The sequence below is a fragment of the Cyphomyrmex costatus genome, unplaced genomic scaffold (assembly GCF_001594065.2).
Source record: "Cyphomyrmex costatus isolate MS0001 unplaced genomic scaffold, Ccosl1.0 scaffold395, whole genome shotgun sequence".
In the NCBI taxonomy this organism is placed as follows: Eukaryota; Metazoa; Arthropoda; class Insecta; order Hymenoptera; family Formicidae; genus Cyphomyrmex; species Cyphomyrmex costatus.
Genome location: NW_017278152.1, coordinates 121920 through 138983, shown reverse-complemented (window position 1 = coordinate 138983; position 17064 = coordinate 121920). Strand labels below are relative to the sequence as shown.

At 29.8% G+C, this 17064-nt stretch overlaps 1 protein-coding gene across 1 annotated transcript; it reads left to right on the top strand.

Annotated features, from left to right (window-relative positions):
* The first annotated feature begins 5293 nt into the window (after window positions 1-5293).
* Window positions 5294-12619, top strand: LOC108776917 (prolyl 3-hydroxylase 2). The gene is made up of 11 exons (XM_018543666.1): window positions 5294-5517; window positions 5980-6244; window positions 7253-7577; window positions 8092-8217; window positions 8941-9077; window positions 9328-9474; window positions 10122-10379; window positions 10580-10672; window positions 11048-11198; window positions 11518-11938; window positions 12480-12619. Exons 1-11 carry the CDS (start codon window positions 5294-5296, stop codon window positions 12571-12573), a joined length of 2241 nt encoding a protein of 746 aa, XP_018399168.1. The 3' UTR covers window positions 12574-12619.
* The last annotated feature ends 4445 nt before the right edge of the window (window positions 12620-17064 follow it).

Sequence of the window (17064 nt, the reverse complement as noted above, 5' to 3'; positions counted from 1 at the left end):
TGCATACATATAAATTACAGAGACAGCAGAGATTACAAAAGATTGGAGCTCGATGTTCACTACAATGCATTAAAATTTTAGTATTAGTTATTAATTTATTGTACATAAAATATTGTACATTAGTCGCAGTTCATTTTAGTTAATAGAATGTTGTCACTGAAATATCTAGCACCAGCACATATTTTTATTATAATTGATTAAGCTCGAATTTACCTTTGCTCGTTGTTAACAAAATCAATAAAAGGAAGTATGCTTCGGAGCTTTGCTGAAAAACAAGCTTTATCTCTGCCATAGGTACAACTTGTTCATATTGCACGGCGATTTGATATTTGTAATTTTGTCGTAACTTCGTCAGCACTATAGTGTCTAATTAGCTAAGAATTAATTGTTTATTTTGCAAATAACGCGCGCTAACATTCGTAAAATTGTCAAATTTTCTAATAAATTATGTGATAAATGTGAATTTATGTTTTTATTGCAGATTTTATTAATAATAAATGATTAATAAGATTAGATTGTTGGCATATTAATTAATTGTTAATAAATATTGACTAATGGTTAATATATTAATTATTGATGATTGTTAGATTGATAGATATTAATAATATTAATGATTAATAGATCTTGATGACTGATAGATATTAATGATTAATAGATATTAATAGATCCTATTAATGATTATCACTAATGATTGACAACATCACAAATTGATTAATATTATATTAATATTAACATTCTATTAATATTTATTAATAGAGTAAATCTTTAAGAAAAATACTTTAAGAAAAAGTCACACGTTTATTATCGTAGAATTGGAAGTCGGCTTAATTTGGCCTGAAATAATACTATTTAACTATGTAGACCGTCCAGTTATACGAATGTTAGCGGTCATATCACACTGCTCATAGCGATAAAGTTTACTCTAAATGTCCATGTTGCTCATTAGTTAAATAAAATGCGATACGATAAAATTAAGCTTCTAGATGTAAGAATATTTAAAGTAAAGAATTGTGCTTGCATTGAGCACATTAGGATGGATAATTCGTAGAGTCTTGAAGTGAGCGACTCTCTTAAAGTATAGTTCCATGATTCGTTTTTTATTGTTAATATTGTTTTTAAATTTTCACGGTATATATAATCAATTTTGAAGTATACGTATTGTACTTGTATGTTTAAATTTCACGTTAGTGTATTTATATATTTAAATCTTTAATTTTATTATAAAATGAAATTGCACGGTTTTTGCAATTTTTCTCATTTTGAATATTTTGAGATCGATTTACTCGACGTATTCAATAAATTTCTTTATGTCACTTTCACGATAAACTATATTGAATTAATAACGCCACTTAGCTGTAATGCGCAATAACGATATAGTTAACATTAAACTAAATCAGAAATAACTTTAACTTTAATTAACCGTACATCGAACGGCATCGTGCACGGTTCTCACTATGCATAAGGTTTCACATCTCCGTCTTATTTGTACATTTTTGCACGTTGTATATGTTACTGAATCACTGACATATTAATATCAATATCCGTTATATATATCTAGCTAAGGTTTCAAAATTATTATTAAGTTTTCACGATTAAGATTCACGCGACTAAGTTTCCTAATACACTGCGAGTCATATTATAACAATAGGCGAAACAAGCGAAGAATTTTCTTTTTAGACATTGATCGACGATTAATAAGTCCCAGTGAAATTGTTTCATATTGTTATACATTTTTTTTAACCATTGGTCGAATCATTTCCATTTATGACGAATTTACAGTGTTTGAAAAATAGTTAGCTTTTACGTATGTGATTAATGTTTTTTTTCTAAATTTTAGAGAATTTGTTAATTACATGTCAAAAAGGAAGGAAAATCATGATTAATTGACGCGTCGCTACTTTGAAGAAAATATTTATTCGATCCAAATCTTTTTTTATCGTCTCTATATTATAACGTAGTGCTGTAAAGGCGATTTTTTTTTTTTCGAAGTGACGCAGTCGGTTATATCAGAAGTCCTAAGACCATAAAGGAAATGCTGGATATTTCCGTGTAAGTCTCGCATATAGTATGGTATGGCTAATATCGTTTACATAGGCTGTCGTAGTTATATAGCGTGTACGTTATTATTATATATCATAAACGAAATGTCATTGTTGTTTTTTTGTTTGATTTGCGTAGCAAAAGAAGAGGAGGGAGTCATCTTTATTATATCGTCACGCTTAGATATTTAGTAAGCGACATCACTAATCAATATGGGATAAGCTGGAGAAAGAGTGACTTCAACTTTTAATATTGCATGTGAATTCCTTCTCGTAAAAGCCAATTGTAGAAATTAAGGATGGGACGTATGATATAGAGATCTTTGAGAACGAAACAACTGACTTTGCTGCGAATGTGTATGTATGCGCGTGTGAATTTAATCTGTAATTTTTTTTTGAGTGAATTGCGACGTACGAAAATGTAGTCTACGGTCGTTTTGTTAGGAACCAGAGAATTCTCGCGTAGAGACGATGCTGAAAATTCGTAGGATAACTTTAACGATTTTACAATTTTATTTTACGATACTTATTGGACAAGCGACGATCAATTCATTCTCAGGTGCTTTCACATTGAAAGTTCTTCGGGATTGTTCCATTAACTTCACAACGCCTCCCATTGTGATACGAGAAAGAAGCGTAAGCGAGCAAATCCATTTGCTTTGTTACTCTCCTTTTGTCATCTTTCTGTAAATCGAAATTTTTAGAGAAATTTGTTTTAGGTTCTCTTCCTCCGTTTTTGCCTGCGTTCGGCAGCTCGGTGGTTAAAGAAGCGTCAATTATATGCGCGTACATTTTCTGTTTGTATTATCGTCGAAAGCGAACGAGAGATTGTATTCATGTGTGATTGTAACAAGATTCGAATTTGTATAAATGCCAATGATTTATTGCCTCGAATCTGCTATTGTTTAATTCGTCTACCTAATTTACACATTATTATGATACTAGCTAATGTACTGCACGCTTATTATTTTTTTGTATCATGTATGCTTCCTTTATGAATATTGCTTACCTAGTAAACACCTCGTCTTACCGTTGTTTATTTTTATCAATGTAGATTAACTCCAGTTTTGATTAAAAAAATTACTTTTTATCTATTTGTGTAAATAATTTTTTAAAAAAGATAAAAAGTTAAACCGAGATTAAAGTTAATTTACGTTGGTATAGAAATAGAATTTTCATGATCAACAAGTATATAACGATAAACTATGACGAAATAAGGCTACATTCTCATGGATATATGTTGAATAGCGCATTGTTTATTAAGTATAGTGCAGCGTTACGAACTAACTTTATAATTTCACAGTGTTAATCTGGCCATCTATTTGTCTGTCTGGAAAATTTCTCACGGCTTTTTCAAATTCTATTTCCGACTGAGACCTTAACTCCATCGAGATAAAGTACGAACTGAATTAGTTAGTTGGCTATTTATATTTATATTGGCTATTTATATCATGTAAAATTTTATATTAGATGCCATTTAATTTTTCACGTTTTAAGAAATTTTGGTAGCATTGGGAGTTACCATGTATATGATCAGCATCAAAAGTCAAGTACTCGTCATCGAATGACCAGCATGACAATCAGTATATTAATAAACTATTTATGTACTGTACTCTCTTAACTCGAATAATTTACAATGCGACACGTGGTCCGTGCACGTTTAAACACAAAATGCATAGGATTCAGAGAAGTAATACTACTATTTCTTATGTCAACATCTGCATCATTTGATATGCAAAGGTATCAGAAATGAGATACGCAACGTCCGGGTGAAAACATGGTATAATAATACACCGAAATTGTCAACGAAGTGTCTGTCGCGTATCTTAGTAACAAGCATTTCTCTATTTCTTTTGTTCCTAGATATATGTATAGTATAATTTATTATTTCCTCTTAGTTTACAGTATACCAATTAATTTTGATTTCGCTCATTATTTATTCGGCAATACTTTCGAATCATTCAAGCTCATCGGAGGGCACTTTACACTTTTTCTGATTAACGAAGCAGAAAATTGGCAATATTATGATCGGAAATGGCTCATTGAGTCATAAAGAATAAATGAAGTATTTATTTCTGACGACGCAGCTGTTGTATTATCTTAATTGGAGTTTTAATCACAACGATTAGCATGATCTCCCTCAATACGCTGTTTGAAGTCTTCTCTGCTCCTGTAAGTATAGATAGATTCCCAGTTTATATCGTAAAACGATTATTTTTGAAGGTCAAATCCGATCGCGTAATAAAAACCGTGTCTCCAGATATCAAGTTGATTAACAGTCTGCTTCTTTCTTCTACATATATCTTGTACGCTGATAAAAAGAAAAGAAAACGGATTAATCGGATACAAGACGAAAGCTGCAAAATAAATACATTTTATTATTAATTGTACGCCTACATACATGTTTTATTATATATTCAATGAAGCATTCTTTTATTCCACATACACATACACACGCCGCGGGTCTGCAATAAAATAAAAAATATCTGTTGCACGATATAGTATATATCTACTATGTATAAATATATATACTCTCTCTTCGATATTTAATCCTTCCAATACACATTTATATCGTGGTACATAATTTTTATATAATACAGAACATCTCAATAATATCGTTATATCATTAAATTAACATTATTCCAACTATATGTTACATGAACATATTGTTCTGTTGTTAGAGAATGTCTTGTGATAGGTATATAAAATTTATACGCGCATATATCGCTTTATATTAATTTATTGTGTTATATTACATTTATATATTACATATATCAATTAAGTGAAGTAAAAGTTATTAATATTTTTACCTTCTTTTCATTTATTTATTTTATTTACTATTATTTCATAAATTTGCTTTGTACTTTACATTTATTTGTTCAATTACATATATATTCTCTCATATATTATTATACTTATATACATATCTTAATGTTTTCTCAATTTCAATATTGCCTCATTATAAATTCTCTTTTGCTTCATTTTCTCTTCTACACACACATACATATTTTATTTATTCTAGTCTATACGTATAATCTGTACACGAAGTTAAGTCATACTTCGTGAATCACCCTGTATATCTTACAACCGGCATGTTTACGCGTGTACGTGCATGTGGGCCGTGTCCCATGCGTGTATAATGCGTGTGTACGCGTTCCGAAGTTGGTGACGGCCGAGAAACGGCGCGAGACGATCCGTCCGGTCCGCGCACTTCGTGCGCTCTGCAGTCCATTGCTGGGAGGAGTCGCGCGAGGATGAGGTTCATTCTACCGCTCGTGATCCTCCTCGGAGCGTGCGCGTGTCACGCTCGCGACGACGAGATCGAGATCAATGAGATCGACAACGGTGAATCGGTGCCGCGCGAAGTGCAACGCGTGCGCAACGTCACGCTCGCCAAGATATACGAGAACGCGGTCCAGGCCTATCTCGAGGAAGACTGGGACGGCTGCGTCGCGGGTTTTAACGATGCTCTGCATGGGTACGTCGTTATAATTATCTCGTCGTCGTCGACAGTCTTCTTCATAAGCATACTCAATGTATATTAATTTTATGAGATAGACTACTTTAAACTTTTCTATAAGTTTCCACTCTTTTATGTTTTATTAAAAATTCTTAAAGTTTTTAAAATTAATAAGCGCATTTTCTGGGATCTCTAGTTTTATAAGGAAAATACATATTTGATATCTACTTTTTATGAAATTTTTTGCGTATTTATATTAATAACTTACGTACATAAATTAAACAAAATAATTCCTGAGTACCTAATGTATGATATATTTTAATTCTAAAATATATATCAAGCATTTTATTAATTTTAAATATTTTATTAAAAAATTTACTTTTTTCTGAAATGTTTAAAATTTAACGGGTTTTTTTTTTGAGGAAGAGGGATTTCTTTATCTTTCTATATATGTCTTTTATAGTAATATAAATTTCATAGATACAAAGTATACAAACGCATGGTGATAATATGCCGGCGAAAATGTAAAGCTGAGACGGCAGGTTCTTCGCCAATCTTCGCGGAGGATATCGAAGATCTGCACTTTTATGAGAGAAAAGTGAGGGAGACGCTTTGTCTAATGAAATGTAATCAGGATTATCGAGAAATCGCAGGTGAGGGGGCGCTTAAACGACTCCCACACGCAACGGAGAGGAAATTTGTTGACCTTGCCATCTATGAGTATCTTCATATCTGTTATTTTCAGGTATGTACGAAAGTATTTCTATTTAACTAAAATGCTTTAAATAATCGAACATTGCAAATCTTTTATTAAGTCTACAAGTTTGCTCCCGCCGTTTCTACAGGTATAAAACTCTATACAAAAACGGCGGGAGCAAACTTGTAGACCTAATATATAAATTACAAAAAAGTTTAATGTTTTGCAATATTAAATTTAAACATAATTTTAATTTCCATTTTATATTAACACTGTTATATAATTTATATTTGTACTTACGATGTTTCTTTTCGTAATTGAATCATAAAATACGACAGATACTCATTTTATCATATTTTATTTTATCTAATTAAAGATATTTATGATATATATGGTTTATTATGCAGTACTTCAATTTTGATTTAATTAATATAACTTTATTTGATATAATTTTATCAAAAGACATGCATCTCTGTTCACTTACAGAAGATACCATAAAGCATTTACGAAAATATCATACTGCCCGGATCCTAATCTGGTAGATTACGTAATTACAGTAGTAGATATTTGGTGTCCGCGTCCACTGCGTAAATTATGAGTTAAACAACTGTGGCATGATTCGAAAAACTGATTCGTATCATCATCCGTTAAATAACATAACTTTATTTCTGCGCATTTTCGTTGTTTACTCTCGATTTTAATTAAAAATTTTAATTAAAATATTATTAATAAATTTTAATAATTTCTCATATATTTTGTATTACTTTTAACATGATGAACGTTATACTTATTTCTATCATCTTTTAAGATAATCTAAAATAAATAAAAATTATACTCTCTATAAATATTATTTGATTGTTTTTCAAACAAACATATCTTAAAGATACAATTTTCGTTAATTTTTCAAAGATGCAGAAATATTTTTGCATATAATATTATAATAAAAATATACATAAATTTAACATCATAAAATAAAATAAAATATATATCTGTGTATCAGAGTTATTAATTCATGACATAATTAATATTATAATATTTATAAATAATTTCTTCTAGAAAGAAAGATATCAAGATGCGGCAAACGCAGCTTTCACCTTTCTGTCTCTTCATCCTAATCATGAGATGACTAAAAAAAATCTAAAGTACTACTTGAATTTGCCTAACGTGACCGTGAATAAGGTTGTGAATTTGGAGGCAGCCCCCTTTGTGCAAAAGTACACTAGAGGTGTCAAGGCATACGAAGATGAATATTACGAGGAAGCTGTAATCGAATTTGAAAATTCACTCGAGTTATACATAGAATCCGAAGAGGAATGCAGGCTTTATTGTGAGGGTCCTTTCGATCAAGGATGGTATCCTGAATTTACCTCTTCAATAGCAAGTAAGATATATGAATTGATTTAATGAAGAACAATAAATAATAAAATTAACGAATTCTGATTAAAAAATGCATTGTTTTGCAAATATGATTTTAATATGATTTATAATTAATATATAATTATACTTTTTAATCTTCATTTGGACGCGGAATTATTCGATCTAAAAAATAACTTATCGTTGTTGCTGCTTTAATATTAATTAACATTAAAAAAATATTAAACAACTTTCTTATTAAAATTTATACATTATTAAAAACAACGACGCACATGATATGTGCGTGCAATTAATTCTTCTTAATTGATTTTATTATTATTTATTGAATTGAACTCTTATTCATTATACAAAATATAGTAAATTAAATATTACATTTTTATTAAATTAAATTGTTAATAAGTTTTTTGATAATGTATGCGATTATTGTATTTTTAATTGCATTTTTCCGGAAAAAGTTTTAGATTATTAATAATTACTCAAAAAGTGTTTTTTATTTACTGTTACTCTTTAATTTTTTTCAGATCACTTTACGTTCTGTTTGAAATGTAAACGTATATGTTCGCTTACATTAAATAATATAAATGGCAATTTCCAGAGTGACTTGCTTAGAAGTCATTATAATTACTTGCAATTTGCTTATTATAAATGTGAGTATTTTGGTAAAAAAAATTGTTTGAACAGATTGATGTTTTTTATGACAAATTATGTAGATTGTAGATTATACCTTCTCAAATGTTTCAAACGTACTCTACGATAAATATATAAAATAAAGAATATATATTATTTCTGAATGAAAGAATTTATAATATGTACTTATTTATAATATGTAACTTTATTTATAATATGACTTTATTTATAAACTATTTATAATATGTAACTTTTATAATATGTATTTAAAAAATTAGTCTAATTTATGTTTGTCTAATTCAATATAATTTAGTAACATAATTAGAACATTCACATAAGATATACAAGTGTTATGAATTATAATGGTCTTGTTGTAATAGTCTCCATCTATTAACAAAAGCATACCTCAACAGCTCCATCAAGTAGTTTCTTGAATCATTCCTTGTCGTTAAATTAATTGGATTAATTTATAAATTATAGCGATCTCAAATGTTAGTTCAACATTATTTCTGAAACTGTCAAGTCTTCTGTATTACTTTGTGCAATGCGCATTTATTCTTTCGCACTGTTTCAAGAAAATTTTATTTTGATTCTTTATCTTCCCACTTTGCTTTCCTTCTCTTTGTCAATTGAATTTTTTCAGTTTAATATGTTAAAATCTGTTAAAAATATACATTTAGTCAAATAAATGGACGAAAGAATATAAAAAATATGTATAAATAATTTTTATTTATTTTATGCAGTGGGTAATTTGAAAGCAGCGTGTGCAGCAGTTGCGAGTTACTTATTATTTTTACCTGCTGACGAAGCAATGCTGAATAATAAAGATTATTACAGCTTCCAACCGAAAGTGGAAGAACAGTACTTTACACCAAGAAAGGTTTGTAAAAAAATAGAATTATTACAAAAATATAGAGTAAATGATACATATTTAATATTAGAAAAATTTCAAAGAAAATATCCGCAAATTTTCGTTAGAAAGTTCACAAAATATTTATTCTCATACAGAGTTTTTTAAGGGAAAAATCATAAACTTTTACACTTAAAGTAAGTGAAAATCAACGAAAGAAATGAAAAAATTGTAGTAGATCTATATAAATTTAGCAAGAATTAATGAGAGTACTTCTTAGGAAGCGCTTTCCTATGTGAAGCGGCAAGAATACGAGCTGTTGCTATTGAATTATATATCTGTGGAGTTCGCGGCGATTGATGTCAGATTTAACAAATTCACCAAGAAGAAAAACCTGAAAGAAGTTGACAAGAAGGAATTAGGGAAGGTAAAAAATGAAATATAAATTTATAAAGAAAAAAATATGTGTTAACTTATTTATAAGTAATGACTATTATATACATTTATTCGTTAATTGATTCATGAGGATTGAAGCTTGTAAGATATTATTCCTTTATTGTAAGCTGCTATTTCAATTTTTCTGTTTAAAGGTTGATGCACAAATAAACGTGACCATCACATATAAACCGATCAGCTAGACATAATCGGTGAACTTAATTCAGTGTTCGAGTGCATTTATCATTAGATTTAATACTAAAATATTTTTATACATGTTATACACTATTACGTGTATATTCTAATAGAACAATAAAATATTTGAAAATAAAATTCACTTTTATTATTGTCACAATTTAATAAAATAAAGATAATTATCAAATCCAAAATTATAAGAGATAAAGTTAAAATAATATATTGCAACAATTTATCTTTATAAGTCCCTCTTTTAATCGCCTGTTTAAATGCAACCATATTTACTTTTGCGTTCATATCTGTATAAGAATACAGGCGCGAGGAAAAAGATTTGCGAAATAATCGATAAGGAAACAAAATTAAAAAATCCAACTTTTACTTTAAATTTTGTGTTATTATCTTTTAGTGTTTATTCTTTATATATCTCGTCTTTTATTTCTTTAGGACTTTTCCTCGAGACCAATCTTGCATCCACCTCCAGGTCATTCTCCATCCATTCGAACGCGACTCATGGGTAATCTATCGACATTCCGGGACAAGGAAGAGATGAAGATACGAGAACATCATGTCTTGGAGCGGTTAAAAGTCACGAATAATGCGCGATTGATAGCAGAAGAAAATGAACTTGGCGGAAGAAACCGCTACGTAGCTGATGGGTTTCTCAATTCCACCGATTGTAATCTGCTCATGCAACTTGCCCAGGTATCGAAATTAACTTTACCAATCGAACATTAAACGATTACGAAACGTTTTTCTTCTTGATCCTTTCACATCACATGATCTTGATAACATTTCAATTATACAAATTCCAAATATATAGAATGAATTTTAATGGAACTTTATCTTCGCTAGAACAAAGATTTATATATGAAAATATTACATGACCAATTTATAAATTTTAGATTGCTGTGGAAGGAGACGGCTATGAAGAAAACAAAAATCCACATTCGTCTTACGAGCGTTTTGAAGGTGTGACCGTTGGCAGGATAGCCTTGGTAAGAATATACTGATATTTGCGAGGGAGTCACTATCTGAAATATTGTTCCACAGATTACATGATTTCATTTAATTTTATATAATTTTATTTGATGATAAATAATTTTCCTCACTATATATGCGATCATTTAGTAAAATAAACGATTTTATCTAATATTACACAATTATTTCTTATACATACATATGTAATTATCGGAATATATATCGGAATTTCATATAAATTTTATAATAATTTCAGGGACTCCGTCTCACGATTACATTAAATATAATTACCTCTTCGCATATGCGGAAACGTCCTTTATCATGCCCCTTCCATATTTATTGCTTTCTCATTTTACTACCAAAATTTATTATCATCTTATAAAAAATTGTAGATGGTTTACTTCGGTCTAACAAAGCCAGAATTATTGAAGCTATTTCTGCAACGCACGGAAGCAGCTCGCAATCACGTGGAAAGGTATTTCAACCTTGATCGACCATTGTATTTCACCTACACCCATTTGGTCTGCCGAACAGCTTTACTCGGTAATTTTCATCTGACGCATCCTCGTGCTTCTGACGACATTTTCGCTGGCATGCTCGCATCATATAACACTTGGTACGGCATTAAACATATAGACAGTCAATCAGACTTTATTGTGGATCGGTTCGTTTACGTTCTTTCATAACTCTTTTTATTAACAAAATTATCATTATATAAAATATAATAGCAAAATACGTTTTCTCTCTCTATTAAATAATAATAACAAGCTGTCTAAAGAGGGATGAAGAAGATTAAGTATTTGTACCTCTATTTTTATATGTTAAAGTCCCTCTAGAAAATTCATTATATCGTTATTTTCAGATTCACCGGCGAATAGAACTGATCTTAGTCATGAGATTCACGCTGATAACTGCGTGATAAAAAACGAAGGTACCTCATGCTTGCGAGAAGATCCTGCATATACGTGGCGGGACTACTCGGCGATTTTATATCTCAATGATGATTTTGACGGCGGCGAATTCTTCTTCGTAGAAGACGGGAAAAGACGTCGCGTCCAAGGTATCGTTCGACCTCGGTGTGGACGTATGGTGGCTTTCTCTGCCGGCGGTGAGAATCTTCATGGTGTTCAGGGTATACGTAGTGGCAAGAGGTGCGCAGTGGCGTTATGGTTCACTCAGGATGAAAAATATTTGGAGTATGAGAGGGTAGTGGCGAATATTGTGTTGCAAAGAGTCCACACTTTGGGTGCTGTACAACGCGAGGATACCCAAATACCACTACAGTAAGAATAGAATTTATTATATATTCTATGTAAAGTGGTCTCTCAGGACATTATATAATATATAGAAGAGAAGGAGTATCAACATTTAAGTTTTACAATTGTGCAATTATTAAGTTCAAAAGGAATATGGACGTTAATATCACTATACAAAAATATAATTAATTTACATTATATTTCATATGTGTAACAAAAATAAATCTTTAATTGTAAAATTGTATCCATATTCTATTCTTGCATTTTTAAATTATATGATAATAAAAATTTTGGGAGAAAATTTCACAAATGAGAAAATTCATATTTCCATATATTATATATATATCTCTAAATGATACAATAAATATCATGTAATAAAATTAATGTATCAAAATTATAATTAATATAAAAAATTAATTAAAATAGAAAATAGTTATAATAGTATACATATAAATAATCACAGATATATAGAATTAAGGATTAATGGATTAAAAAGCATATCTTTTTAAAATTCTATTTTCTCGTGAATTTTCTGTAGATCAAATAAAATATAACGTTTCTATTTTAGATATGAAGACACACTGATCCAATGTTTCAAAGAAGATAAGACGTTGAGGCAGATATTGAAGGAATTTACGCGAAAAGGCAGTAAACATTGGTAAAAATTAATAGCAATTTACACAAGATGTCCAAATGTCCAAGCGAGAAAAAAGGAAAAAAATATGGCAAGTGCAATTAAAATTAATGAATTAATCAATTCGTAATTTAAAAACTTTATAGATAAAAGTGGTTTATCTATAAAGATGAAAAGTCTGAATGAAAAGTTTAGAGAATAGAACATATTTCTTGATAAATAATTGGATCATGCAACTATAGAGATTTAAAAGTTTTTAAATCGTATTTTACAACAGTAAATTATTGATCTATTATACTAACATTTACGTATAAATTAGTCAGTGTTTCAAGAAACAGATATGTAGATATATGTAATTTCCAGAATACTTATTCGAGTAATTCAACTCGCATATTTGATTACACGACAAGGCCATTATAGGACAACAATGTGAGATTCGTCTCATTAATATTTTGCTGTGTTTAATGAAATCAAGTTTCTAGTCGACATGTACAATAAAACGCACAAACTTACCTCGCATACTTCGCACACAGCCATAGTCAATTATTTATATAATTATTTATATAATTCAATTCTAAGTTATCAGTTGAGCTCAATTGAGCTTACTCAGAATTTGATCAGTTCAGCCGTTAGTGAGATATATAAGGACATCTCTAACTAGTCGACTGGCAAGGCTTGCATATATAAATAAGTGATGACACGTTACACTTGTCGCGGAACATTATTGTATTTTTTGATAAATATCTGTTAATAGTAATTATTTTATGTATCAAAGTATATCAGCGATACCGTCGCAATTGCAACAACTGTTTATAGAAAATATCCTAAATCTTTATTAGAACATGGGACATATTACATGTCAACAAGTTTACATAACCGCTCGCTATGCATCGCGCAATATTATCGCATTAATTTACAGTTTTCGTATTTGTATTGTGTATAAGAAATTACGCCTGTGTTATGTACGCGATTGCGTTGCAATCCTCTTACTCCTTCTCTTCTTTTTTTCCTCTTTTACCGCGCAATTAATATGTGGTGGACACTTATACGTCTCTTTGTAAAATCAATTCCATTGATTAAGCGTGTATTTAGTTACTAATCATTCATAACTACTAATACATTTTCTCATCGAAATGATCGACATTCGCGATCTGTCCGTGTCGTTATCATAATTGCAGAACAAATAGAAAAACACATTTATCAAACGACTTAGAAGGAAGAAAGACAAGAGAGTAAAAGTTAAAACTTAAGTCCTCTATTTTTTGAGAAAATTATGATTGAAAGAATATTCCGAGGAAAGATAGAAATAAATAAGAGGGAATTTAGTTACGGTTAGCAGTAACTTTGGCATTCATTATTAAAATCAATTTGAGTAATTTAAAAGGTTTAATTTTCATTGTTTATTAAAAAGATATTAAAATGTAATATATTGCCACATGTAAATAAATATAAAAATCTAGATAATCTGAATTTTATATTAGTATTGTATGCGCGGAGGAGTCCGTTACTATTCAAATCTAATTTATAATGTAAAAAAAAACTAATCAAATTTTCTAACGTAAAATTTGGAAAATTTGTCTATATATTTAAAAGCATAGAACTTTTTAATTTTAAATTAAAAGTAGATTAAGTGAGAGATGTTCATTAAAATAGAAATTTTTATTAAAAAAGAAGTGATGCTTCATCTTCGTTTATGCTTTACAATAAATGTATATATATGTATATATAATACAGAATTTATAATTAATAACATTTATTTTGTGTTAATAACTTTATAATAAACAATAAGTAAATTAATGAGTATTCAATTTCATAATGATATATATTAAGATCCCATTCGAGTTAAGTCCCTCGTTTTCTATAATATATTACTTCTCATATGCAGAATTAGTCAAAATTGTCAAGGTTTCTATTTTGAGATTGTAAATAATTACAATATCGAAGCATAAATGTATAAAAAGAAAAATCAGATTCGATTTTATTTATAAGCAAACAATTTTGAAATTTTTGTAATGTAGGTCTGTTTTAATAAACTTGGTAAATGTAAATGTATATCTTTCTTTTTTCTTTCAAAATTTAAAAATGTAGACCCAACGATTTTATTGCATTTTTACTTCTTTAATCTTGTGAACTTAATTAAAATATTTAACCGAACGCATACAGAAGATATGCAATAAAATTGCAATAATTCAACAAAAAAGTGGAGGACATGACTTTTGCTCTTATATCCCTCATGTTCCTCAGTGTAGTCGTTATTACCGTCATCATTTCGGGATCAGTCGGGGAAAAAAGCGATAACGTGATTACGATACATTGTAACGTATATGTATGTTTCAATACAAATGTTTATTACGAAATTATAGTGACATCTGCATATCACAGGAGAGCTCAGTCGATTCTTCAGTAACCACTCCATCATTATGTTATTACGAATTGTATTCTAATTCTAGCAAATTCAAATGCGAAACAAGAGTTACAACAATACCGCGTACTACCTTAATAATGGAATAAAGTCTAGAATTTTTTTTCCTTTATCATAAAAATCCTCGAAGTTTATATATATATATATATATAAACGAATCAGAAAAACAATATCCACAACTCGATCAACGCAATTTCGCGCGATGAATTTAATATCTCGAATGGAGTGGTTACTCGAGTTTCGTCATAGGTCACAGATGTTTTTGTATTGCTCTTCGTATAGACCTAGGTGTATCGCCCTTCCCTGCATGACGATTATAATTAAAAAGCAATCTCGAAAGTAACGCTTTCGCGTCGTTCGTGAAAAATAGGCGCGCAGAAAGAGAAAGAGAGAAAGAGAAAGAAACGTATAGAGAATATCGCAGGAACGCTGAGACGCAACAATAACGACGGCAATTATAACTTTACTGATCATATTTTTCTTTTAGCAACGAGAAGTATAAGAAAATGGTACTTCGCGTTTAGCATCATGTGATTGCTACAATGAAAAGACGTAAACTGGCCTATATTTTAGTACCCGTTAACTCTTCAACTTTCGAGGTGTTGAAACGAACTTTCTTTATTATCGATAAGATTTAAGTTTCAGCGTAGGAGAATTAAATTCTCTTAGAACCAGAGACAGCGATTATCGCTTGTCGTAGATGTAAAACGGAAAAAAATATCGAGTGCACCGGACTGTATGAATTTGAATTAGACTTCTTATAAGAGTTACATTATTTCACGATCTTATATATACATTGCATATATAAAAAACTGATTCCACTTTTTTTGAAGTGTATTTGGACGTGATAAAATATTCGAAGAAACGAACAAAATACGAAGAATAATTTTAATCATAAACATGAAAAAAATGTTATCAATAAAAGATCGACATTTAAACGGCCAACAAATTCATTCTTAGTAGACAAAAATTGTGTGTACATGTAAACGTGCGCATATATTGCGTGCTACGCGCGCGCGCGCGTGTGTATGTGTGTGTGTGTGTGTGTGCGCGCATAATATTCGGCAATAAAAATAATTTTGTTTTAACATGTTTGTCTATATTATAATAATGGCTTTTAATGTATTAAATACCATCATAATAAATAATCTAAAGATATGTTTAGAGAAAATAAAATTATTTTTGAAACCAATTTATATTGCACGACATTAAATAATTTACTATCACAATCAATAATTATTCTTTTTCAAAAATATGAATATAACATATATTTGCCCATGATTTTTGTCATATGAATTACTGGATTAATCAATCTAATCGGGACATTCGATTGTCACAATTAATCTTTGTATTAATTTTTAATTGATTGGCAATTGATCAATGCCAAGATAAAAAAGTATTGATACAAATAAACCGACTGTTTAATAATGCCTTCAGGAAATTGACTTACTTATTGAGAATCAATATTTTGTATAAAACGTCTTAACATTAGTCCGTGATACCTCGTAATTTAATTGATTAAATTAATCAATTTGTATAAAGCAATGAATGTGATTACGATTGCCACCTTTCGACTAGTGTTCCGTTGAAGATTAACGACTCTTTTGCCAGAGATCGATTGTTATCTCAGAATTACTTTCTTATAGTACTTTCTCTAAAGAAAAAAAATTATCATCGACGCGCGCACTTAAAAAGATCATTAGAATTTGAATCTCCGGCCGAAAATCGAAGAGGGGGCAACCGTGTGATGTGTGAACAAGTGTGATATAATTATAACGAGAATACGCTTTTACAGGCGAAAACGGAACGCGCCATAATCGCAATAGGTACGAAACTTTCAGCATTTTACGTATAATACTAAGAATCTCAGTTTAAAACATTTAGATAAACGACTCTCTTCGTTCGCCGTTAGCTATACCTAAAGCTAAAATTCTGTTATCGACGTCAAATTTGTGTTTTAACATTTAAACGTTCAAAAATACAGAATCGCATTTGATTCGTTTCGCATCCAACATGTGCTAATGTTTAAAAAAGTATCGTTGATTTAAACTTTTTATCTCTATTTCTCTTGCTATCGCTTCTCGCTGTCTCATTATT

Bases quoted from the DNA above. Each gene is read 5' to 3' on its own strand.
- LOC108776917 (XM_018543666.1), top strand. From the start codon at position 5,294: ATGAGGTTCATTCTACCGCTCGTGATCCTCCTCGGAGCGTGCGCGTGT. The intron at 10,673-11,047 runs GTAAGAATATAC...AAAAAATTGTAG, and splicing joins CCGTTGGCAGGATAGCCTTG to ATGGTTTACTTCGGTCTAAC. The intron at 11,199-11,517 runs GTAATTTTCATC...CGTTATTTTCAG, and splicing joins CTGCCGAACAGCTTTACTCG to ATTCACCGGCGAATAGAACT.